Source organism: Acomys minous (assembly GCF_964271855.1).
Source record: "Acomys minous genome assembly, chromosome: 5".
Taxonomy (NCBI): domain Eukaryota; kingdom Metazoa; phylum Chordata; class Mammalia; order Rodentia; family Muridae; genus Acomys; species Acomys minous.
Genome location: NC_140494.1, coordinates 87,843,135 through 87,869,912, shown reverse-complemented (window position 1 = coordinate 87,869,912; position 26,778 = coordinate 87,843,135). Strand labels below are relative to the sequence as shown.

Here is a 26,778-nt window from a genome sequence, read left to right as displayed (position 1 = left end):
CAGCCTTGAGGATGGAGGGCCTACACAAATTATGTAGGATTCTGCACAAGAAGGTATTAATTCATTCAAGAATTTGTTTACATAAGTGTAAACTCCTGGGCATTTATTTTTAAACCCTGAATTATAATTCACTACTATGTTGTTTACATTGTTACTTCTTTTTTCCAGCTTTCTTTCTTTCTTTTCTTTTCTTTTTTTTTTTTTGTGCCCTCGCCCCACAACACCATGTTGTCTTTTTCTTTCTTTCTTTCTTTCTTTTTGTCTAAGTGAGTGCTTTTATTCTTTGTGACCTGCCAAAACATCCCAGGTTCACCTGTATCTTTTCTGGCACAGCCCTAGAATTAATCACTTCTCTAAGAAACTCTAGTTCTCCCCCGAGCCATGAACTGGGTGCTCTTTCTTCAGGGTACTAATGATTCATTAACTGATTACAGAAGCCCTTTATAGCTCAAAAGAATAGTGACCCTCTGTAACTTTTCAAGCCTTTGCTACGGTGACAATATCAAACAAATGTTTCAATCAACATTTATGGTTTTGATTCTCTTATCTTTGTTTGTTTTTGAGGCAGGATCTTGCTGTAGTTCAGAATGGCCTGGAACTCATGATCATGCACAGCTGGGATTAAGCATACACCACAGTTTCATTCCCTGTCTCTGTCTCTGTCTCTGTCTCTGTCTCTGTCTCTGTCTCTGTCTCTGTCTCTCTCTCTCTCTCTCTCTCTCTCTCTCTCTCTCTCTCTCTCTCTCTCTCTCTCTCTTGCTCTCCCTCTCTCCCCCCCTCTCTCTCACTGTCTGTCTCTCTCTCTCTCTGTGTGTGTGTGTGTGTGTGTGTGTGTGTGTGTGTGTGTGTGTCTGTCTGTCTGTCTGTCTGTCTGTTTCTCTGTCTCTCTCTGTCTCTTCTTTCCTTCCTTCCTTTCCAAACAAGAGATAAACACAATGCATGATAGGCAAGGACTATCCAGTCCTCTTTACTTATTACTTTGGGACAAGACATTCTGAAATTGCTCATGCTGGCCTTGATCACCATGTAACCCAGGCTGGTCTTGAATACACAATGCCCTGCATCAGCCTCCTACAGCAAACAGAAGGAGAGTGGTCTTGCAGAGTTAACCTTACAGAGCAGCATTTCTGTGAACACTGCTGTTCTCATCCTAGGAGAAAACATCTGAGTGACTCCGGCCATGGCCACCTCTCAGCTTGGTGACCTCAGGCAGGGCTTGGTCCACCAAATGAAGAGAACAATCCGTTTCCTGGTAGTTGTTGACAGTAGTACCAGGGCCCAGCATTCCCATAAATGCCTGACACAGGATCTCCTGAGCAGAGCAGGCCTCCCTCCGCCTCTCCTGAGCCACACTAACAAGGGTCTGCCAGAGATATGGCAGCAGAAATGACTTACTTGTGTGTAAGTAAGGGTGACAAAGAGAGGGCAGGGGCCAAGTGGAAAGGTTGTCCCTTTGAAGTATTTTAGACATTTCTCTCCCAGCCTCCAGGAAATGGAATCGTTATGAAGTATTTCCCAGGCACTGTGAATGGGAATTCAAAAAGAACAATGACCCAGCCAGGCCCTACTAGATTCCCATGGACAGGGCTGACCCTTGTGGGGAACTCTCTGCAGGGAAGCACAGGCCCTGGGCAATGAGGCTGCTGTTGCCCTCTATGAGAGGCACTTTAGAGAAAGCAGCTCATAAACAAAATAGCATATCCAAGCCCTTTGGCAAATTCCTTTTCCTTGGTATAAGTATATAGTATTAACAATAGCTAAAGACAAAGAAATCTAAAGTGAAGTGACACGAGAGTCCAGCAGGGGGCACTTGTGTGCTACAAATGACACTCTCCTCCAGGAGGACCCAACAGAAGCCTTCCTAGGGGCTCCACTTCCTAACATGTGGACTACATCCCACGGTACAATTCAGGGCGAGCCGGTTTCTCCCCGGAAAACTGTGAGCATTGCTGAACAGAACCCAGGGTTGATGACCTGGGTCAGTGACCAGTCACGGAGCCCTTACTACGGCACTGTACTGACTACATCTTGGACAGCATGTCCTTTAACCTTCTCCTCTCTGCAGGTAGAAAGCTCAGACTCTGAAAACTGAATGATTTGCCCAAAGCCTCGGGAGGTGGCCCTCAAACCCAGAGTTCTTCACAAAGATCTAGGGAGGAAGAAGCCCAGACTGCGGGCTGGTGATGTTCACCCTGACACGTGGAAAGACTGGGTCAGGACCTGCTATACAGACAATATGTGTTGGCAGGAGGAAGGCCTTTGAATGAAGGCAAAAGCGCATGTGCACTGACTAGGACAACCGGAGGTTCTGGGAGACTGAGGCAGACAGTTCCCATATAAATGAAGAAGGCTTTTTCAGTGGGGTGAAGAGCCAAGTCCTGGTGGGAAAGGGCAACTCGGCGAGCAGGAGGGAGGACAGTGTCAGGGGTCAACGCGCCAGTTCTGTGTAGCTTTTCAAACGAAAACAAAGGCTCCTTTTGAATGGGCACATCCAGTTTTCTCACATCTCCTTCTTCCAGTTCAGTGTGTGTCAGGGGTGACGTGGCAGCAGCTTTGCCCCCAAGAACAGGCAGCCCAAACTCTCTTAGTCATATGCCCTGGGTGGGCTCCCTAGTCACGGATCCCTGGACCAGTTTCCCCAGAGATCCCCTTGGTTTAGAAAGGGACAGTGACAACCACTGAAGTGGGGCTCCACTGAGGTGCACTCCTTCCCCCGAGAGCCTTCCCACCAGATGCTTAGGAGCAGCATATGCTCCTTCACATGGAGGGAGACCCTGTCCTCACATCTTGCTAGGTTGGAAGGAAGTTCCGTGAAAGCACAAGCATAGGATCCCCGATGACAGCTGGGTTTCACACCCCAGACAAAGGCAGAAAGGCCTGCAGGTTGCAAATCCAGTGTTTCTGCCTCCATCCCGAAAGCAAGCTTTGTCCTCCTTTGCGCAGAACCCTGCACACATCGATTTTCCTTTGCTGTAGACGAGCACTTCCTGAATTCCCTGGGTCATCAGTTAACAATTAACTGGGTGTTAAGTTACAAGCAGGGGCATGGGGGTGGGGGGGTGGGGGGCAGGAGTCACTGTCCCTACCTGCATGGGTCAAGGCTGAGTCATGCTGTGTGGGGGGTCAATCAGTAGTCCCTTGGCAATGTGGAACCTGCCTGAAGTTTTCTGACAGACTCTGAACTCTCTCTCTCTCTTTCTCTAGAGACCAGGGGGAGATTGGTGTCTGCTTACAGCTCTCCAAAAAATTATGAGCCAGCACCTTTCTTTCCTGCATCTATGAGAGAGACAGATATGTCCCCAGATACGGAAAGGTCTCAAGTCATTCTTTTAATAGGCTAGAGACTAGTTGTGGGTGAAGCGTTTCCCACACAGCTACTTGTTGGAATGGGGCATCCCAGTTTGAACCTGCTCAGCTGTTTTTCAGCCCAAAGATTCATCAGTTAAGTAGAATGCTGCTCAGGACAGGTCATGACTTAAAACAAAAGCCTGCGCGTTCACATTCATAGTGCACAAAGGTGGAAGCAACCCAAGCGCCTACCAAGAGATGGATGGATACACAATAAAATGTGGCCACAAAAGGCATGGAGAGAGCCTCTAACACATGATCCGACACCACTAATCTGGAAAATACTAAGCCAAGTGAGAAAAGCCAGACACAGAGGGAAAACACCACATGATTCTCCTCATATGCAAAATGCTATCAAGTCCAGGAACACGGAGGATAGTGCGGTGGATTTGGGGCGCTAGAAGGACCAGCAGGCCAGAATTCAGTGGGGACAGAGTTTCAGAAGACAGATGACAGGAGAGAGATGGTGCTGAGAGATGCATAATAGCGTGGCAAATTTCATGGCCATTTTACTACAATGTAAAGGCTTTTAAAATGTAAAGTTACAACTGGACAGAAACATCTCCGTAGGTGATCATTTACTGAATCTCCCACTATGAAGGGACAAGCTGATGACAAGAAGTCTAGGAAGCTAGAAGGGCAATCAAGACGAATATGAGAGTGAGTTTCAGGTCTCCAGAAGCAATTTTTCACCTTGTCACCTCCTGTGCCTCCTTCACAAGAGCACGTGCAGCTCTGCATGTGGTACCACCAGGGCAGACCCAGGATGCGCTGTCCCAGGGGAGGACTATCACCACTTATGTTAGCTCCTCTTGTCTTCTCCATCCAAGAGGCTTACAGACCACATCACTGATACCCTGACACCCACCAGAGAGGCCCACAGACACAAAGTCGGGGCGTGCAGAAAGGTCAGCCAGCCAGGATCCCTCAGAGCAAGGACTGTGACTGCCCTGCACCATGATGCTGGCGAGTGAATGGGCTAAGGGTTCAGAGAGATGACTTGAAAAAGGTACCACTGCCAGCCCTGAAGAACTGTTGCCCAAAGACAGAGACAGACATTCCTACCTTTCAGGGTTTCCTGGAGGGTGAGTGCAAAGTTCAACAACCGGTGGCCATCACTGTGATTCTTGCTTGAGTTCTCAGCTCCTGGGAGGGCATGGGCTGTCAGCTGGAGGTTAACCAGGGTCAAGTCGTTACTGCCCACCTGGGTAGTAGGAAATGGAGTGAAAGGAAAAGGCTTGCATACTCATGTCTCTTTATTTTACGATGGATCCATAAATGGTTTTCCTACACACAGTCAGCAATGGTAAGCGGGAGCAAAGCTAGCTCAGATGCACAGGGGGCAACACAAGGTACTTTATTTTAGATTTCTTTACTCCAAAATCCAGCCTCCTACCTCAACACCCTCAGAGCCGAAAACATTTGTGTATCTGGAAGTGGTAGGATTTTTTTTTTTTGTAAACCTTTTGTGCAACCTTATGAAAGAAGGAAGTGTCTCTAGTATCTAGATGTTACAGACCCAAGGCTGTTACCCACAAGGCTAGCTTCAAGTTCACCACCCCATTCATCTTTGTCCTTTGGAACCAATTGTGTGATAACATCCACTTTAATCTGATTTCTTCTGTAAGAACCAAAGCTCACCAACCAACCAAAGACAGGAGAAGATATGCCCAGAGCCTGGGCCCCAGGCTGGCTCTCACAGTTCTTAAGAGTGTACACACACAAGGGCAGTTTATCTTTTGGGCTATCGTAACAGTGCCAGCTGCTCTAGGTTTAGCAATTCTGCCTTTTCAATTGCCATGGCAACAAACACTAAACACTTCTGAGAAAGGATGAGTCCAGGGGCCCCAAGAAGTGGACAGCACCGGTCTTGTCTTAATGGTGTGGCTCCCATTCGCCTCATCATCACTATCAGGACTGACAGCTCTGCAAATGCTGTTGTCACAGGCAGAGAAACCACTTTGAGACTTGGACTGCCAAATGCTGCCTGTAAGGATAAGCTGTCTGTGTCCCAGACCATTGGCTTTGCCTTGAATGTGACTTGGAAAACAAGAAGTCAAGGGCTGGGCTGGTGATTGGTTCAAATGATTTGAAGCCATCCCTCCTGGTGCATAGTTGGCATTTTCACTGTTATCTTATTAGATATACTTTGCTTTTTTACGTTCGCTAAAAACTATGCTTTACAAGTCGTTTTTTAAAGTTGGTAGGCATGGCAGCTACTCTGTTATGCTTCACTCAGGAAGCTGAGGGGAAGGACTGGAAGGCTCACTATGTAGGTCACATAGTGAGACCCTTTCTCAAAAGATAGTAATAGCACCAACAAAAATACCAGTTTGCCTTCTGGCTACGTGAGCTGGTTGTGGCTGCTGTTCCAGTAATCCAGAGCCAGGACAAATCACTTACCACTGAAAGGTAAGGGTAGTGTTAGGTTAAAAGACAATCCTGGCCAACTCATGTATCAGAACCACAGGTACCAGGGTTATAGACATAACCTCATCAGAACAGCGGGAAGAGAGATGGAAGGAGCCACTGAGTGCCACAGCAGCCACATCTGTGTGTGAGCGTGCACCAACCCCATCACCTCTGCCCTATAAATTCAATAGATGAGGTGTGGGCTTATACATCCTGTGACATGGGTTGTCCCCAAGCCCCACCTCCTGCTACCGATAAATGATGTGGGCTTAGGGTTAAGGCTCAGGCTCCAGAGTTGCTGGGGAGCATAAAGAAAGAAAGGGCGTCAATGCTCAATAGAGGAAGGAGGGTTTACTATGCTCTCTCGAGGGGTCAAGCTGCCTGGCTTGGAATTTGCGGGTAAGTTGCGATGAGGTTCATTGCGTCTGTGGTGATCTCTTGGCTTCCTCTTGCTTGTATTGTTCAGTATCAAAGTACTTTGCTATCCAGGAACACTGCCCAGAGGCATTGCAGGCCACACAGATCCAGCACCCAGCTGCTGCCAGATGTGGCTGGCACGTGGCTTCTTCGTGGGCAAGCACATATATGGGAGGAGCCAGTGGCAGGGGTCCCTCAGCCCAGAGCTCCTTTGGGATCCCGCCTCCAATCCAACAATCCCTCAGTTGGCCCTTTCTTCCTGACATCCAGACAATGAGGCCTGAGGAACGGTTAAAGAGAAGGGGCTCCTTAGAGCAGCTTTGCCAACTGTGGCCATTCTGAACACCCCACTAACTAGTACCAGGCAAGTGGACCCATTGAACATACTTGAACACAGCCTGGACCCTATCCAGATGGGAGAGGGTTGGGTACGCCTGCTTTTAAGAAAGGTGATTCTGCTATATATCATGTCTGTCTGTCTGTCTGTCTGTCTGTCTATCTATCTATCTATCTATCTATCTATCTATCTATCTATCTATGAATCTGTATATCTATCTGCCTATACATCTATTTACCTACCTACCTACCTACCTACCTATTTTTGAGAAGAGGTTTTGTTACGTTGTCTAGGATGGTCTTGAACTCCTGGACTCAAGCAATCCTCTTGCCACAGCCCCTGTTGCTGGTACAACAAGGGTGGACCACTCCTGGCTTCTTGCCAGGGGATTTTCTGGGTCTAAGATGCCCTAAAAGTTTCACTCCTGCCCTGCAGGGTCCCCCACTGAGGGAGCATCCAGAATGGGTGCTGATCCTACCCTAAGAGAATACAATCAAGTGAGAAGAAGAGTGGCTTCTCTGGGTCACAGCGTCACAGAGACTTCCGCTTCGGAAGGAACTGGATCTCTGAGATGACAGGAAGTAAGTACCTTGAACCTGGCGAGGAACGGGCTGGGATCCACAGCCTTCCCGTGACCATTGCTGGGTGAGCTCTCCAGCCCAGGGATGTCTCTCAGCTCCACACTGGCTGTTGTGTCCCATAGGAATCCAGAGTAGCAGGGGCCCTGTGGTGCAAATGGAAACAGGGCCTCAGTTCCAGGTTCTAAATTCCAAGAGCAGAGGGAAGAGCAGAGCAGCAGGCAGGCGCAGAGCAGCAGGATCTGCTTCGGGTCCTCACAGTGACTCGTGCTGGGTGTTTCCACCATGGAGAAGTACCACCAAGCCACAGCGCACCCTGCCCAATACTCGCCGCCGAGTTACTCGAGGCCAAGGTTGCCTGGCTCTTCTCCTTAGGAAGGAGGTGGGGGAAGAACAGACCAGGCCCAGAATCACTTTCAAACCATCACATGACAGGAAGCACCAGCTTCCATCTCCATTTGACAGATGAGGCCACTGCTGTTCAGAGAGACTGAGTAACTCCCCTAAAGCCACACAGCATAAGTACTGATGTGAGAGTTCAAAGATTAGCATCTGGAGTGGGGTGCGGGGAGCAGGTATCACTTGTTGATAAGTTACTACTTACACAAGTGGTGCCCAGCACCTTCTCACTTCTCAGTCAGCATTTGCTGGATGACAGAGGTCAGAGATGACGGTTCTAGTGATTTGAAACTGAACAAGGGCCCTCTGCAGATAGACAGGGCTGCCCATAGAGGTCTGAGGCCTGGGTTGGATGCCCTGGGGAAGTACAGACAAACTTGGGGCACAGTGGGCACAGTTCTGGGCCCCCTTCTGGCTCTAAGAATCAGAGAAGTTGCTTCCATTCTGTCTGCTTCTGCCACGGCCTCTGGGGCCTTGTAAAAGAAGAAAAGCATCAGTGTGCCTATGCCAGCTGAGCCACCGCTGGCAACCAGGGCATTCTTAAACGTCTGACACCAGGGAACAGATCAACAGGACATCAACCAGGCCCACAGCCCTTGTCACTGCTCCTCTATGTTGTAAGGTCCCTCTTAACCCTCGCTACCTCTGAGCAGCTGCTGTCACGCACGCACGCACGCACACATACAGTCTCAGCTCACACCCCAGCCAGACATTTGAAAGGCACACCTTGCTTGATGTGTTTAGGAGGGAAGCCACAGGGACAAGAATACGAGTCTTTTATGCTGTGTAAGAATTTCCCTGTCCATTCACTCTCCACAGTTATGTGGAGAGCAGGGACTGACCCTGACACGAACTCTGGGGCCCCATATTTGACCACCTCCCCTTGGTGGGGAGGCCTGGTGGCACTCAGAAAAAGAATAAGCAGAGAAAGATGAGACTTGATAGCCTATGACCATATAGTGGGGGAGAAGGCCCCACCTCGGTCATAGACCTAGGGGAGGGGAATAGGGTGAAAGCGGAAGGGAGAGAGGAATGGGAGGATACAAGTGGTGGGATAACAATTAAGTTGTAATCTGAATAAATTAATAAAATTAAAATAAATAAATAAATAGGAAAAAAATAATCTCTGTCCACCACTAGAGAGAGCACCACTTTAAGCCCCGCCACACTGGGGTGTGCCTGGGAACTGTGGGACCCAGGCCAGCCCCTCAGTGTGTCTAAGACTCAGTTCCTCATCAAGACAAGGAGAACAAAGTCACCGTGGTGGGCTGTGGAGCTGAGGCTACTACTTTGTTTACTATTCCCCAAGGAGAAGTTCCAGAGAAAGCTTCCTCCTGCACAGCTCATCTGCCTAAAACCTTCCCTGCTCCACCATCCTCCCTTTCTGATGCTGCTCCCCTTACCTGATCAATGCCCCACCCCCACCCCCACCCACAGCTTCTGAGGACCTTTCTCATCCCAACACTTCTTTCTTCACCCAGGCACCCACCCTCCCCAAAATGTGGCTTAGGAGGCCAGGACAGCCACAACCACAGAAAAGCACTATGCCCAAGGTAGCTCACTGGACTCAGGGCAAACTGCCACATCCAATAACAAAGGGGCTGCTTTGGGGGAAATTCACTTCTTCCTATGTCTCTCTGCTTTCTCATTTGTAAACTGCCCCTTTAGTTGGTACCTGGACAGGACTCCAGGACTCAGGGTCCCAACAGCTGTTCAGCGTATAAACTGTAGGTTCGTGATCATGGAAATATGACACTTGACTCACATTAGGTTTAAAAACAATTTTAGGAAATTTCACATGCCATTGATCTGGGTGACCCACTGAGCCCATAATAACAGGGGGGCCAGGCCTAGACACGGCTGCAGCCTGAGACTGGTATGGATCCCAGTCTGAAATCGCCACCATCTGAGGCACATCCCACCTCAGCACTCACTGTCTCCTAGGCTGGGGCTTCCCTGAGAGCTGAGGAAGAAGCTCCTGCTCCCATGGTGCAGATGAAGTAGCTAGGGCAGAGAGCTCTCAGTGTCTGTATTGATGGCGTTGGCTCCTCATGCTAAAGTAGGGTGAGCTGACCCGCCCCCTCTACACGGCTGTAAACTTAGTGAAAGGGGTTGGGCTACCCAGCTGTTTTTATAGAGTAGCCACAGAGTGGGCCAGGATGTGGGTCTGTTTTCTCACGTATACATGAATAACCTCTCACAAATGCTTTGCTGAATGAGTGAATAAAAGTGAATGGACTCTGTGTGTCACGTGAGTTTTCACACACTGATATCCATGAAGTTTTGTTTTGTTTTTTCCGCTGCAGCAAAGTGGCATTATTCTTTGTGCAGACTAAAGGGGAGAGCCCTGGCCTACAATTCTGAAAACCCAATGCAACCTACATGAACTCCCTCTGGCCCACTGTGAGCTCACTGTCCACTGCAAGTCTGTTTCCACACTAACACGGCAAATTCATGAAAGGAGCTATATGCACAGTCACTGAGAAGAGGAAGGGCTCCCAGTCAACACTAATAAATGGAAAGAGGACTTTAATCCCGTCGATATTTATGATTCCCACATTACGAGTATCAATCATGTAAATACAAATCATAATGTCATAAGCAGATAAGGCATATTAGAACCTTAAAACATCTGCATTTATGCAAAAAATTTATATAAAAGCAGTGGTTTTTCAACTCAAATAATTACAAGAAGTAGTCCTAAACCTCAAGTAATTACAAGAAATAGTCCTTAAAAACGTAAGAACCCAGGCTGGGAAGATGGCTGTCAGTAAAGTACCACAAACACAGGGGCCTGAGTTCAGAGCCAAGAACCACATAAAAAGCTGGGCACAGTGGCCTGTGCCTGTAACCCCAGCCCTGGGGGAGAAGAGACAGCAGGTCCCTGAAGCTCAGTCTATTAGAATCTGTGAGCTTCCAGTTTACTAGGAGTTCCTGTCTCGAGAAAATAAAAGGAGGCGAGCAATAGAGGAAGACCCTTGATGGCAACCTCTATACACACATGCACATGCAAATGTACACATGCATGCACACATACACACAGAGAGAGAGAGAGAGAGAGAGAGAGAGAGAGAGAGAGAGAGAGAGACAGAAAGAAAGAAAGAAAGAAAGAAAGAAAGAAAGAAAGAATTCAATGCTTCCTGTGTGAACTACAGTGACCATGAATCCTCAGCTACTGAATAATGGGCTTCTGCAAGCACGGTAGGGGACAGAGCCGTGACCTTGGGATTAAAAGAAAAAAGGACAGACACACAGACAAATGAATGATGAGATGGCATTGGCCCCAGGTAGGATTCCCCTCCCAAGATGCTAAGCTCCCCTTTCTATCTGAGCAAGAATTCATCTCTGATCAAAATATAAAGTGAGGTTTATGGCATTAGAGAGTATTAAAAGTTAGGTCAGGCATGCAAAACTAGACCAAGGATATTGACAAAGAAAAATTGAAATCGCCCTTGATTCGGAAGAAAAGCTTTGTTTAAAATTAAAAACCGTGCAGGGCGCTTGTGCAGCGAGGGGTACCTTCTGGAGCTGACTGGAAGGCTTCTCAGCAACAACGGACCTCCAGCATCCTCGAGACCCCTTCCACTTCCGGATGTTGAACAGGATCGGCTGGTTTAGCTCTGTACAGAACTGCAAAGACACAACACAGGTCAGTGTGTCTGTGTCCCTGGGCGTGGCATCCTTAGAAAGCTAGACACAGATGGTTCTGCGCCACCACATAACACCTAAAGACCTGCTGAGCTTCATCCCTGTGTTCTCGAAGACCAGGGACGGCAGTGCATAATTTGTATACTGCAAAATAAACACATAAAAAACTTAACAACAACAACAACAAAAACCAGGGTTTACAAAGAACCACACAACCAAATTAACACCACAAATTAGGGAGCGAATATTTATAAGCTGACAAGTCATCATTACATGAAAACCATCTGTTCAGAAAAAAATATGGGTTCCCTATATCATTTTGGTCAGAGAAATTCAGAAGGCTCTGTCAGATCCCTATACATACTGTGACACCAGTGGATTCAAGGTCCCAGGAGCACATGGATAAGGATCAGTGCATAGCTTAGAGGAGGGTAAAGATGACCTCAGCTTAATTCTCAGCCAGGACACTGCTTCTCCATCCCAGATGGCTATCACATCTGGGTGTTCATGAATATGGGATACCCCACTATTTTTATTTCTTTTCTCTTCTTCTTTTGAGATAAAATATCACGTCACCTAGTGTGGCTTCAAATTCACAATCTTTCGGCTATAGTGTCATAAATGCTGTAGATAAAAGTACACACACACACACAGAGAGGGGGGGGGAGAGCATCTGGCTCAGAACTCATGGATGCACATTTGTGTCAGGGGGACAGCATGTGACAAAATAAAACTATACAGAAGAGGAGTTAGAAAAACGACTGAGTGCATAGTACAAAGGCCAGCTCCTCCAGCACACAACACACTCTTCTGGGGGTGATTCTTTCAAGAGATTCCCAACATGAAAGATTTGGGCCCAATTTTCAAGATGCTCCATCATTTGGTACTGCTCCTCCCTGATGGCACTTCTTGTCCCTTAACACACTTCAGCACGTCACTCACTCCTCTCCTGCTCCCCATGCAAAGTATTCTTGACGGGGCGTGTATGTGTGCGTGTGTGTGTGTGTGTGTGTGTGTGTGTGTGTGTGTGTGTGTGTGTTCTATTCTTGGTGTGGGAGAATGCACAGAGCCATGCATATACCTGGGGAGTCCAAAGGGCATCTGGTCTTATTCGTCACTGAGCCTGGAACTAGTCTGGCAGTTATCCAGCCCCAGCAATCCTCCTGCCTCTGGCCCCCACAGTGTTGGGGTTACAGGTGCACACCATGGCCAGCGTTTCGTATGGACGCTGCTCTGTAATCAGGTCCTCATGCGTGTGCACTAAGCCTTCCCACTAAGCCATCCCTCCAGCCCAGTTCCTGGTTCTTTCCTTTGAGTACCACAGATTTCTGCTCTACTGAGCTGCTCTTCATCAAGCCTAGTGTCTAGGCTCACGGTGTCAACTTAAACTACTCTCTGGAAGGTCAAAAATCTGTGGCTCTCATTCAGAATTATCTCCTACGGTTCTATGTTACTGCTGACGGCGTTGTTTTTGGTTTTTGCGTTTTGGTTTTAGTTTTTTGAGACAGGGTTTCTCTCTATAGCCTTGGCTGTCCTGAACTTACTTTATAGACCAGGCTGGCATCAAACTCACAGCAATCTGCCTGCCTCTGCCTCCCGAGTGCTGGGATTAAAGGCGTGCACCACCACTGCCAGTTTTTTATTTTGAGACATGGTCTTACTTGTATAGGCAAGGCTGGCGTGAAACTTATCATCCCTCTGCCTCTGCCTCTAAATGCTGGGATTACTAGTACGTGCCATCACGCCATGCCTTGCCTGAGCTTTGAGTCGCGCTGCTAACTGCCTCTTCAACATTCAGATAGAAACCTCCAGTTCTCCTCAAACATCCACTTTACCCTGCCACAAAGGGCTGCCTTTTCCCCCTCCCCAGCCCATGCCTCACTGGGTTCTTTGAATTCCTTTTCTCCTAAGAGCTCCAACTCCCTCCTCCACCCCTACCCCTGCTTGCCCCATCTGTCCCCAAGCCCAGTGATTCTGCTGCCACCTAACTGTGAAGTCTCTTTCCAGTCCCACTGTTGGGGCCCCTTTCAGATTCTAATCTCCCTCTGGGACACTGCAAAGTTAAGGAGTTTCTCAGCCTGTCACCAACTACCATGATCCATCCACTAGGCATGAGGGACCACGCTGAGGCCCCACCCTGTTTCTTCTGTGTGGTCTGAGGAACAGCAATAGCAGAATCCTCTGGAAATTACTAGAAATTCTCTGGCCACATCATAGGCATGCTTGATCAGAAAGTCTGGGTGGGGCCCACGAACTCACTTTGTAACAAGCTCTTCAGGCAGGTTTGAGAACAGCTGAGCTGCCCCAGTTCTGCCTAAGCATCATCCTAGACTCCGCAGAGCTGCAGACTGCCCTATACAATTCCCAGACTGGAATAAGCTCTTTTCACACCCTCTGGGTAGCACACAACCACACAACGCATAGCCAAGAGGCAGACTTCAAAGTTCTGCTCTTAAAGCTATAACAGAGAAGACGAGCCATGAGTGAGGACTCAGCCAAACACTCGACACTAAGTGCTACAGAGAAAGTGGACCAGGTGATGGGAGGATAACGCAGGAGGTTGACTTTAGATAGGGCTTAATTTACAGTCATCTGAATGGCTGCCTTTCCCCAACAGTGGACTCTGCTAAGCAGCATCCGGGCTGTTATAAAGCCTGACCTGGAACAGAAGCCCATTGGCTGGTGAGTGGAAAATGTAAGTGGACACTAAGCTTCAAATCCACGCCAGACAAACAGGACTCCCCCTGGAAGTCCCTACCTCGGTAACTGCCTCGATTTTAACCAGATATTTTCCATACAGATGCTCTCATTCGGTGCTGCTGTGTGACTGGGGAGTGTCCACCCAGGAGTTTAGGCAACAACAACTTTCATTGGTTTTACTATCAACAGTGCTAGTGTGTGCATGTGGGGGAGGATAAACTCCTGGCTGCATCTGTTGGAGCTGTGAAATTGAGCTAATTGAGATGGAAGACCCTCAGTGGCATCATTCTCTGCCTTGGCATCCTAGACTAAACTAAAAAAGGGAAAGCAAGTTGACCTCTGGCATTTGCCCACTCTCACTCCTGCCTACCGCTGCACCGCAACGAGGCCATGCCTTCCCTGCCAGGATGTGTGTAAAGAGCACAGCTGGGGAGGGGAGGAAGGCGCTCCTCTGGGAAAGTAGAATAGATGCTCTCACCAGGCTGGAAACACTCATCAGTGCAACCCAAAGCTCAGGCAAGGCATGCGGCACACACCAGCGCCCAGAGGTGGGACACTGACCTTTAAGCCAACCTGTTGTTTGCCCTCACACCGTGAGCCAAATGCAATCCCTTCCTTTTCTAAGTCGCTTCTATCACGTAATGGCACCACAATGTGAGAAGTAACTAACACAGCTAGGATATGAAACACTCCTAAGTACGCAGCTGCAGTCCACGGACAACAGAGATCAGTGAGTGAAAATACTGCCAAGCCATCCCTACAGAGGCGAGGTCATTAAGTCCCAATTCTTCATCAATAGCTGAAGTCTCACTGTCCTCCAAACAGGGCTAACTTCTCATCAGAATCCCCAGAATGCATCCTGGATGTTCAGTCTTCACAGGTTCTCATGGGGCCACAGCTACCAAGGGAGCAACAGGCAGTGGGGTCATCACTAGCAGGAATCCCAGCCCTCAGGAGGATTTTCAGATAGCCAAGGACAGGTGAGTCTCTGAACACACCCCAAGATCATCCAGCTCAAGTGCTCCCCTTCCTAGCAGCAGTACCGTAGAGGGAGGCAGGTGGTCCAAGCCAACGGCACTGTTTTCTGTGTTCACTTATCTCAGAGATGGTCTCTGGGACTACGCTTGAGCTAGTCAGAGTGAGATGACACAGTGAGACTGCTTATTAAAAGTACAAATTCCTGGGTGCTGCCAACTTAATTAAATACTGGATGAGCTTAGCAACGCAGATTTCACATCCTCTCCAGAGAACCTGGACTTTCAAAGTTGACTTCATTGAGGTATGCAAAGGATTACATTTTCGTTGGTTCATATTTAAAGCTCTTTATTCATTGGTAAATTCTAGAAGCCCTAAAGAAGGCATCATCGCTGATCCTTCTGAGCCACCTTAATCTAGAACATCTGACACCTGGCCCTTGTCACCCTCTCTCAGCCCACGTAGCACATTAGCCTCTGCTCTGCCCCTCCTTCTATATTCCTTATGCCACTAAAGACAATAATCGCTTAAGAAACTCAGGAGCTATGTTGCTGACTGAAACTTTTCTGTCCTCGGTTTTCAGGATCAGAGTTAAATAGGATGTAGGATTCTCTTCTGTTTCTAGGACTGGAAAGAAGAACTCTACATGTGTAAACAGAGATGACCCTGCACTTGCAGTTCACAGCTAACCCACACAATAGAACACCCCTTGGGTCCTTGCTGATCCAAGTGTGATCTACAGACTATCTGTGTGCACACCAGCGGGTGCCTGAAACATGCTGCATCCGAGTCCACGGGTTCCCAGGATGAGTGGTGAGCTGGGGAAGGGGAAAGAAGCTGGCGTATCTGCCTTCCCACCTGCCAAGCTACAGGAGATGGCCCCGTACAGAACATCTCTGCTGACTCCACACAGCCCGCAGTTGTTCACCAGTAAAGAATGCCCCACAGACAGGCAAAGCCCAAGCTCGGGTGTAAGCTCACGACTGCACAGCTGGCAAGTGCTAGAGAGAGCGTCTGAAATTCCATCTTCTCTGGTGCAGCCCTTGCTTGACAGGTAGGCCAGAGTGTGCCAAGGTCAGAGGAGCTGAGGCCAGGCCCTCTCTACAGAGTCCTTGGATCCCAGAAATGCCAGCATGAAGTAGAATTGTCTTTGGAAAGTGTGGGGGACACACAGCACGGAGTTCTATTCAGCTATAAAGAGCCAAGTTCCATGATTTGCAGGGAAATAGCGACAACTGGAGGTAATCATAATAAGTGAATTAAGTCAGCCTCAGGAAGACTTGTGTCACATGTTTTCTCTCATTTGTGGCTCCTAAATGTTATACCGACTTGTAAAATCATGTGTGTACAAATGACATTAAAATAGAATCAACACTATCTAGGGAGTAAGGGGGGCTAACAGGGAGGGCAGGGTTCAGGACAAGAATAAACTCCAAGTACATTATACATTCATATGAAAATGTCCTTATGTAACTCAGGGCCATGTATAATGAATGGACACCATGGGACCAAGAAGCATCTTGTAAGTACTCTCAACATGGACCCTGCCTTAACCTGTTTTATTTAACTCAGCTGATTCTTAAATATTCTGCTTCCGTCACCCAACAAAAGAGATGAAATAATAATCGTCCCATGAGTACAACTGGGTCACCAAGGCAGAAACGCCAAAATGGCAGGACTGGCAGAAGAAAACGTGTGTGGTTATTCAAGAGAGGTGTCCATGTAATTCTGATTTGTTCAGCCCTAAGACCAAGACACCACCCTCCGTCATATTTACCAAACCCTTGTGGCTAAGTGACCATCAAACAAATCAGAAGTAAGCTGGTGCCTGCTGTTTTGTAAGTTAACTATTCAGTATTACTGTGGGGGAGAGGGGCGTGTGTGCCGCAGCACACGTGTGGAGGTCAGAAGACAGCTTCGTGGATCAGCCTCTTCATCATCTTTATCTATCTATGTTCAGTTCTCCCTACAGGCTGACAGCCAAGTGTCTTTACCCACTGGGCCATCTTACCGGCCTCTCTTGTTCTTAATATAGCTAATTAATAACCCCTGTTCCTAATTGACTGAATCTCTGAGGTTAGGCCCAAGATTGAAAGTTGTAACAAATTTCCCCCCACCCCCACCCCCACCCCCGGGCAGTTCTCAAGTTTGAGAGGCTCAGACAAGGTAGACAGCTGTTGTGGAGTCAGCCTCCTCACCCCCATAACTCACTGTCTGGGAAGACAGCTTCCATTATTCAAAACAAACACCACTCTAGCTTTTCAACCAGACAACTTGACAGCACCTGACTTGTGGCTCCCTGCGGCTGATCCTTGAGATCACAGTCTGAAGGCACCCTGCAGGCATGCAGGCCTGCTCCGGTGTGTCAATGGGAGTCCAGTCTACTCTCTCCTAGTGTGAGTTACAAGGATGACCATAGACATAATTTGTTTCTCTAGCATCAGTCCAAACAGGGCAAAATCGTTTTTTAACATTGCCTCACAGCCATGACCAGAAGGATGCTCCAGTGGGGATATAAAATGTCCCCAAACGCCTATGTATCAGAGCCTTGTTCCCTGAAAATGTGGCATTATGGGAGGTGGTGGGAACTTCAAACTATGGGGTCTACCAGGAGGATCCTAGGTTCCTGGAGTTATGTTTCCACAGATGCTGTTGGGACCGTGGCCCTTTCTCTTTGTTGCTGCTTCCTGGCTTGCACGAGGTGAGCAGCTCCTCCGCCATGCTCTTTCCACCATCAGGTTCTGCCCTGCCACAGGCCCAAAGGCAACACAGCCAACTGACCACAGCCTGGAATGTTGAAAGCCAAAAGCAAAATAGCTTTTCTTCCTTAAAAAGTGGCTGTCTTAGGCATTTCGTCACTAATTTAACCAATGATGGTCACCTCTCCACCCTGTGTCTTGACAACAGGAGGTCAAGCCAAACATCTCAGTGGCAATCTACTCGGTGCCTAGGGCACTGACATTGGGAAGTGCCAAGACAAAAAGATTACTGCACCCCTGACCTCAGGGCTTGCTGCATGCTGAGTCTGCGTTAGACCACCAGGCTACTTATCTCTGCAGTGGCCAGAGGGCCTTAAAACTTGAAATAAGCATTTTTACCTGTGGACCTTAGCACTCTTTTATTCACTTTGATTTCTCCTACTTTCTAAAAAGAATATTCCTAATTCAATTGGTCATGATCAAGAAACAAAAATGAAAATGATGTTCCAACCCTCTGGGAGGCTTTGAGCTTCCTTTTCTAGTCAAGCTAGAGAAAAGTCTGGCTCTGTGATGAAGCTATAAATATGCATTGCTAATGGCAACCACACAGTTAACTGGAGGCAGAGCTGAAGTACTGGTGGGTACTTTAAAGCAAACGCCACATGGCCACTTCATCCTGCTTCCAAGAAGGAAAGGGAGGGTCAGCTTCACGATGCAACCTCGGGGTCAGATTTCCAGATGAGGGTGTTTCTCTGGGCTCCTGTTTCATTTGCTTTCCTCATTTTTGGACGTGACTTCCCTCTAACGAGTTTCCCAAATGAGAAGACCGATTTCCTCCGCGTTCTTGTGTGGCCACTGAAAATCCAATCTGTTTTGGTGGATGAAGGCAGTGGAGTGTTTTCTCCTTATAAAGATACATTGCAACCAAAAAGGGAAGTCCAGTCTCAGGTCAAGCAAGGTCAAGGGACTCAATATTCATCTGATATATATGATACAACATGGAAAAAGACAACAACGGTGCTCACAGAAAGTTAGTGGGAAGTAAGAGTTTGTCCTTATCAAAAGTTCAAGCACAGGACATGACCGATGACATGGGAACCAGTGACCATCACAGGCCAAAGCAAGGGAAGGGATGACCAAGGTCTATGCAGAGCATCAGCCTGCTGCATAATGAAACTGAGCAAATGCTAATTTCATTAAGTATAAGCTAAAGAGTAACCTTGTTCGACCTTCTAAATATAATAAACCTATTGTGAAGTTTCTCTAAAATATCAAGCTTTGGAAGGCTATATTGCCCATGAGACAGAAACAGCCCTCCCTTAGCTCAGTTCTACTGGGTGCTAGGTGTTGTTGTGCAGCATTACAGCCCTGGGGCACACCTCTAGGAAGAGACAGGGGCTCTCAGGCAAAATGCCAGCAACAACATCAGAAGGCCAAGCAAAGAACGTCTCCAGCCCCGATTTCCCAAACCTTTATAAGCAGAAAAAAACTTCCTGGCCCACATTGTTTGAGGAGGAGTACTGTGTTCCTACAGAGCTAGACAAGGTGCAGCTACCTCAGCTCAAATGCAAGCACAGGCCCTAGGCTCCAAGGCCTCTCTGCAACCCACACGCAGTACTCCCCTAGCGCTGTGCCCAGAGACCCTGTGGAGAGCACAGAGGAGTCCATTCCAGTCCCTGCTACGGAGAGGCCCAGTGAGCAAAGGGCCTTTTCCAATAGCAGAGAAGTGCCCTAGGATGAAAGTAAAGGTGCTGTTAGAACACTGGGCTCACACCTTCCCAGTGGCCTGGTCCCCCCCAAAAAGATCTACACCAGCTGTCCTCGGTGTCTCCTATAAACCCCTTACTAAAGTGCTTAGAATAAAAGCTTACTTTTAACAGGGTTGATCCTTGTAGGCTAAATCCAAGCAAATCCAATAATAAGAACAGCACTCAAATGCCTAATCATGTACAACCAGGTGTGCTTCTGTTTAAAAAAAAAAAATCAAGCAGGAAGAGGCACAAGGAGGGAAAGGTAACATTTCCTAAGAGCCTGGCATAGGGCAGAAACTTCCAACATGCCATGGCAGCAGTTCCTCTAAGTAGGCAATGATACTCCCATTGGATATGGCTGGGTCAATTACTGCGAGCAAGGGGGCAAGGATGTGGCAAATGCCTTTAATCCCAGCACTCAGGAGGCAAAGGCAGGCAGATCTCTGTGAGTACAAGGTCAGTTTGGTCTACAAAGTGAGTCCAAGACAGCCAGGGCTACACAGTGAAACCCTATCTCAAAAGAACAAAATAAATAAAGGCAGGATTAGCCAGCTCTATTGTCCCAAAGCCTCAGAAAACAATAGCCAACGACCCCAGATGAGTGTGTGCCTGCCTTCAGGCACTCTACACTCAAACTACAACTTCTTAGACATTTCATCTCTAGTCATACACACACACACACACACTCGCCCCTGTGTTCTGCTTTTCTTATATCTACAGTCCCCACGTCTTTTTCTGAGATAGCACCTCAGTATGTGGCCCAGCAGGCTAGCTTCAAACTTATTATCTGCCCATCTTACCAGTAGGATTATGGGTGACTGTCCCCTGTCAGGGATATATATGTACCACACTTGTAGAAACTCCCTGACACTACTCAATGGGCTCTAAATCACCATCATCTACAGTCCCTCCCCTTGCTAGTGGAAGGCTCACTGCCTGGCGGTAGCTTCTGCTTTTGGGGCTCATTTCACTATAGGCATCATAGAGTCACCTTACAAGGCGGCAAGAGACCCTCAACCACTCCACCTTCACATGCTCGGCGTGCTTTTTATCCATGTTCCAACTATTTTAAGAATTTAATTTGTTTCTGAAAACAAGCCAAGAGTTTTGTTGTTGTTGTTGTTTTTGTTTTGCTTTGTGTGTGTGTGTGTGTGTGTGTGTGTGTGTGTGTGTGTGTGTGTCTTAACCTGTATCTGTGGTACATGACAATACAGGGGTCTCCAGAGGCCATGGCCAAAGATATTCTCCACATCCCAGATCTGTGACCAGAAAGAATGTGACACTGTCTCCTTTTTAAATGTCTGATGGCACAAATGAGGAGACTCTCTGCAAATAAACTTCTTTTCTTCCATCCGAAGACAGACAACGCTTACCTTTCTCTTTCTCTCTCTCCCTCTCTCTCTCTCTCTCTCTCTCTCTCTCTCTCTCTCTCTCTCTGTGTGTGTGTAAGTGTGTATGTATATATATGTGCATATATGTGTATATATGTACACACACACACACACACACACACACACACACTTTTAATGAAATGCCTCTGTGGTGAATTTCTCCTGATGCCAACCTGCATCAGGTGAGTGTAAACTCCAAAGCTGCTAAGTAGGTTAGTTGTTTTTGAGTTTAAAAGTGTCGTTTCATCACCTAACTAGAGCTTTGTGGAAATGTCTGGGGTCAGCACAGGTGCTTTAAAGAAATCCCCCAGATCCAAGCACCACACTACAGCCATCGCTAGAGCTCTCTCCTGGAGTGTACCCTTCTGAGTCATGTTTGTTCTTTAGCAGCAAACCTGTATTCTCAACCCCTTCCTTATTTCTCAAAGCCTCACCTCCCTGTGAGGATTAACGCTCCGGTGCACAAAGGCTGGAGGAGACACAAACACCAGGTACACAACCGTTCTAATAATTAGGGAAGAAGATGATGGCCTGCCCGGCCTAAGTTGGCTAGGGATGAAGGCAGAGGAGGAGACATGCAGTTAATCAAGCAACAGCCTAAAGCAGACCTGGACCTGTGACTCATGCTATAAAGACACGACTGGAGAAACCTGTGTGCATATTTGCTGCTGGTGGGGAATCTGCCTCAGTTGGAGGAGGCTTCTACAGCAGTGATGTCGGAACTCGTAAGTCAAGAGTAAGAGAGTTGACAAGAGAAAGAAGTAGTGAGAACATTTCAGAAGCAACGAAAGCACGCAGAAGATGCGCAGTAGGGGAAGTGCGGAAGAGTTAGGACAGAGAGCTACTGAGATGCAGCCAGAGAGAGCAGAGGCAGGATGAGCTTGCCGAGTCCTAACCAGAGGAGGAAAGGAGTCAGGCCCTTGCCCACAAGCATCCCCATCATCATCCAAGACTGTGAAGAGGGCTCTTCAATCTCAAGGCTGCACAGCTGCACTGTAGAATGCAGGTTGATCTAGTGGGAACAGGGAGGTCAGGGCCCACTGTGGGGTGGCTCCTTGTATGCAGTAACACAAGAGTTCTCGAGACACACTTAACAGAGGATTGTACGGCCCAATCGTTCTTTGAAAACTGACACTTTGAGTTGAGAGAGGGAGGGGGGAGAGAGGGGGGAGAAAGCGGGGTAAAGAAAGAGGGAGAAAGAGGACGAGGGGGGAGAGAGAGAGAGAGACAGAGAGAGAGAGAGAGAGAGAGAGAGGGGGGGGGTGAATTTTAGGGCAAATAAAATAAGCTCTTCTTTCCTAATTAGGCACTAAAGTTGTGAGTAATGATTGAAACTAATTATTCTAAGTGGAAGCAAGTCCAAAAATAGCAATGCTTTTTGAAGGATTTTGTAGTTATTTTGGGAGAGCGTGGGCAAGTTGCAGGCAGACTGAAGCATATCCCATATCACAGTTCAAACAAACAAACAAACTTGAGATGGTCACGCCATGCTTTGTACTGAGCACGCTCACCCACAGAATGTAAAGGTTAAGCTGCCTGAGTAACACACCCATGTGAAGGTCGAGGCAGCAGGGCCACCTGCTGCTTCCTACTGCACTGCTGAACCCCAGTACAGCAGGAACTGTCACACTGTGCGTCACAACGTGGACACTGAGATCAAATGCACTCACCCTGAACTTGTACCACAGGACATGTTTCCTAACACAGGCTTTGTTGACTTCGAGAAGCACACCCTTTCCCTTTCTAGATTCTTCTTCTTTCCTCTTGGATGTCAGATGAGCAGGCTGAGCGTATAGATAACACGGATGGAAGGAAGGCACGGCCCCCAGCCTCCCCCAACCACCCTACAGCAAGGTGATTAGTGAGAGTGTGTCACGGCAAGTCTTTTCCTATGATTTTTCTTTTACTTATCTGTATGTGTATGTGTCCTCATGAATATCTGCCACGCGTGGTGTGTAGATACCCATGGAGGCTAGAAAGGGATGACCAGCCCTGGAGCTGGAGCTGCAGATGGCAGTGAGCCGCCTGATGTGGGTGCTGGGATCCAAACTCGGGTCCTCAGGGACAGCAGAAAGTGCTCTCAACCACTGAGCCGTCTCTCTAGCCCTATATAGTTAATCTTGACTCTCAACTGGACTGAGAAAATTAGTAAAGTGGGCTGTGGGCCTCAGGGCACATCCGAACACATTTCTTTAAAAAAAAAAAAAAATCAATAAGAAGGAGAGGTGGTCTGGTACATCCCAGAGGATGGAGCTGTTGGAGTAAGAGGGGAAAATGAGATCCAGGTACACCAGCAAGCTCCCCATCTACTTCCTGCCTGCCCAGAGGGCAAGCACCTCCTGCCAATCATCACAAGCGGAGCTTAGTATGATGGGTTGGAGGTCAGGAATTCCTGTCAGAGTGATGTAAAGGCAATGACTATGAGTGCTTTTACCTTAGCGGCATCAAGGGTCAGTTATGGCAGGAGAAGGGATGAGTATAAAGAGCAGATGAGCAGTGAGAGGAGAGCTGCAAACGTGAGGAAGGCTCAGCGCTCAGATTATCCCTCCCTTCAGAGCAGAACAAAGCAGCTGCTCATACTAGCTCCCAGGCCTCTTCTGGGAACACCCACACATTTTTTTTAAGCTCCAGGGACACATTTTGTAGGTCTGTTCATGCTGAAGACTGGTTTCCTTTCTAACTCTCTCTAGACCGCAGAGCCCCCAACACTACCTTACGTGTGCTTCTGTGAGGGACCCAGCGTTATTTGGGACTGTCACATTAAACAGAATTGGCACATGGGAAGCCTCGGGGAAATGGCTCTGCTTACCATTTTTCTTATGAAATGCCAGTCTTCAGCTATTCTAAACCGTAATAATATGACCTGCTTTCCTCTAAAATGATCATAACATAAAGACTTCAAAGCTATGGGTGAGCGCGGTGCCGGTTCACAGTGTGTTTTTCTTAGGTTTGCATTACGACGCTAAATCTTGCTCTCTAAAGCCCTTACATTCCCCATTTTCTCCCAAGTAGACTACATAGATGTGAGTGTTCTTTTCCTGTGTGGGAAGCAAAAAAAGAGACCTACAGTTTTTCACTCCCACAGGCTTGGTGGCAGCAAGAAGTGGAAAATGTCTTAGATCCATTAATTTGTAATTTTTCTAAGCTAGCCAGGAACTAGAAAGCCGAATCCCCACAGGATCTCTCAGTCAAATTGCTTTCTCACTAAATTTCGGGCCAGGTGCAACACTAAACTATGTGATGTTAGTTTCACAGGTTTGGTTTTTTTGTTTTGTTTTGTTTTGTTTTTTTGGTTTTGTTTTTTTCTGGATCCTTCCAGCCTGCAGGCAGAAAGTTGGCTGACTGCAAACTCGGCAGAGAGGGTTATGAAAAGAGTACGAAACCAAACTGGACAGCACGCGGGCAAGGTTTGTACTGTGACCGCCGGGACAGCGCTGTGGGGCAGGGACGACATCCTACACAGGTGTGTCCGACCACCAGCACATCTGTCCAAGCCCATTGCGCCTCTCAGCTCCCTCCTGGAGCAAACACAGTTGTTTTTCCCATAGGTCCCACGTCCGTATTGATGGATTCAACCAACTGCAGATTAAAGTTATTCAGGAAAAAAAAGTACCTTTGTGTGTATTGCAGAACGCGTGCAGACATTTGTTAATATCATTCCCTGAATATTTCAGACAATTCCTATTTGCCTGGTGTTTGTACTGTATTAAGTAAACTTAACATGATTAAATACTGGAGAGAGCGTATGTGGCATATATGCAAATCTTTGGGGAATTGCTATAGAGAGGTCTTGAAACAATCCCCTGCAGAGACCACAGCACAGAAGGGTTACTCTGAAAGCAATATAAATGAGACGGAAACTATGACATTAGAGGAATCAAACTGGAATTTTATATTTCATTTCTCTCCCAGTTTTTCAAATTCTAGAAATTTCCTCTAGCCATGGTAAAAAATATCACTTAATTGGCTTAAACTTTACTCATGTGGAAGACACATACTTTTCTTTTTCTACTCTCTGCCCCCTCTCTTTCATTATAAAAAGCTCACTGTCTGCTGCTCCCAAAACCTCAAGAATGCCGGTGCCTCATCCTGGAGGGTAGCATAGGCGCCCACTACATCTCTACTCATAAGCATATTCATACGAGCTGAATGCATAAAAGATGTTCAAGCAGAGAGAGAGCAATCCAATGGGCAGTGGATAGCCACCGACTCTCTGTCAAGGCCACGTGGAGAGGAAGGGGAGAGGGAGGAGACTAAGATGCCAGCCTGCAGTCTTACAGGGTAGAGGCCTGGTGGGGGGTGGGAGGTGGGGGGCTGGGGGTGGGGTCACTGCCTCCCCAGCAACTTGTGCAAATATTGGCATTTAGGCAAAACCCTGGAACTTCCCCAGTTTTAGTGCTTTGTATCATAAATGTTGGGGGTTTGCATTAGCCCATGGCACTTCTGAACCCCAGAAATCTGCAGAGCTAGGACAGTCAGACTGGGAAGATGATGTGATGAATCCACTGTGCTTCTGCAGAGAGCCACTTACGATCCCTTGACTGTCCACCTGTCTAGAGAGCCAGAGGCAAATAAAGCCACAGGGCAGGGGGCTTCAGAGCAACGCACAGATGAGGCACTGTTTGGCTTGCTTTGGCTCTCTGCTACCCCTCTGGTTAATTCTGGATGATAAGTAGATCTGTATTTCAGGTGGAGCAGACTTAGGAATGGGCAGGAGTGGGTGACAGCAGTTGTGTGTGGTGGGAAAGCCAAGTCTAGGACCCGGAGGCAGGTCTTCCATCCTGGTATCAGTGCACAGTTCTGAGTCACTACCCAAATGGGTCAAAAGTCTCTGAAGCCAGAATGGACACTTTCCAAGGAGTCTAGAGTCTTACGGTCCAAGTTCATCATTTTAGTGCCTTTGAAGGTTAAGAAAAATATTTTATCAGCTGTAGGAATTACTCATCCTAAATGCAGAATTGACAATCTGTGGGAACATCGCTCTGAATCATTTCTGGCAAAGCAAACTTTAACAGCCAGCTCAGCCAGGATATTTTACCTGCAGAGAACATCCTGCACTGATGTTTTTAGCAACTCAGCAAAATCAGTTTCACCTGTCTGTCCCTTCGTTCCTTCCCAATGACTATCGCAAGCTTTGCCACCTACAAAGCCAGGCTTCAGAAATCAAGGAATGAGTGAATCAGTCAAGAAAGCCTAAGAAATTTCAAAGAAGACTGAATTAAAAGTTCTTTCCAGGATTAACCCATTGTTTACATTTCCGGATAGGATGAGCACTGAGGGCAGCATAAGAAAGCCAGGAAACTAGAATACTTCCCACATGGCTGTCTCAGCAGCTACAGGTGGGGTCTGCTATGCGCACCCATTGTGAGGGCCAGCACTAACCTGGTAAAAAGTGAAGCAAAGACAAGCAGAAGCCTTCTAAAAAAAATCCCTCAGCATCCCTCTTCCAGGCCAGCAAAATAACACAGCAGTTTTCACACACTACGATTTCTAGCAGCAGATACACTTTCACGTGGCAGTAGATACTTTCTATTTGTTTCTCTGTCATTCAGCTATCCACATAGCTGCTCACCCACCTACCCATGTGTACACTCACACATATACACTGAAGGAAGCGCTAGGTGAGACATCACAAAACTATCCTAACTCAGTGTCTGCTCACTACAAAATCCTTGGTGCCCTAGAGTATCTTGATGTTTTGTTTTCCCTTTGCCAAAACCATGTGAAACTTTTCTTGTACTTCATGCAGACAACGAGTTAAAGCTCATCTTGAACAAAAGAAACGGTGTCTCGGGCTGGAGAGATGGCTCAGTGGTTAAGAGCACTGCCTGCTCTTCCAAAGGACCTGGGTTCAATTCCCAGCACTCACATGGCAGCTCACAACTGTCTGTAACTCCAAGATATAACACTTTCACACCAATGCACATAGATTTAAAAAAACTAAATATATATATATTATATATTATATGTATAAAGAAATGGTGTCTCTGAGGCAGGACCAACTTTAAGACACTAACAAAAAAAAAAATAAGCATGAGTCACTCTTAAGTAACCTAATAGATCAGATAACTTCATTTGATTAACATGGCAGTGTCCACCTCAGAAATATATCCAGCTGTCAAA

At 47.4% G+C, this 26,778-nt stretch overlaps 1 protein-coding gene across 2 annotated transcripts in view; it reads right to left on the bottom strand.

Annotated features, from left to right (window-relative positions):
- The window catches only part of EEPD1 (endonuclease/exonuclease/phosphatase family domain containing 1), a 115,137-nt gene that overhangs the window by 4,338 nt on the left and 84,021 nt on the right, over window positions 1-26,778 (bottom strand). For both annotated transcript variants that reach the window (XM_084783930.1, XM_084783931.1), the window contains 3 exons: window positions 11,011-11,121; window positions 7,104-7,238; window positions 4,414-4,552 (listed from right to left, as the gene is read on the bottom strand). In XM_084783930.1, the coding sequence (XP_084640056.1) occupies window positions 4,414-4,552; window positions 7,104-7,238; window positions 11,011-11,121 (385 nt within the window). The remainder of the gene's footprint in view (window positions 1-4,413; window positions 4,553-7,103; window positions 7,239-11,010; window positions 11,122-26,778) is intronic.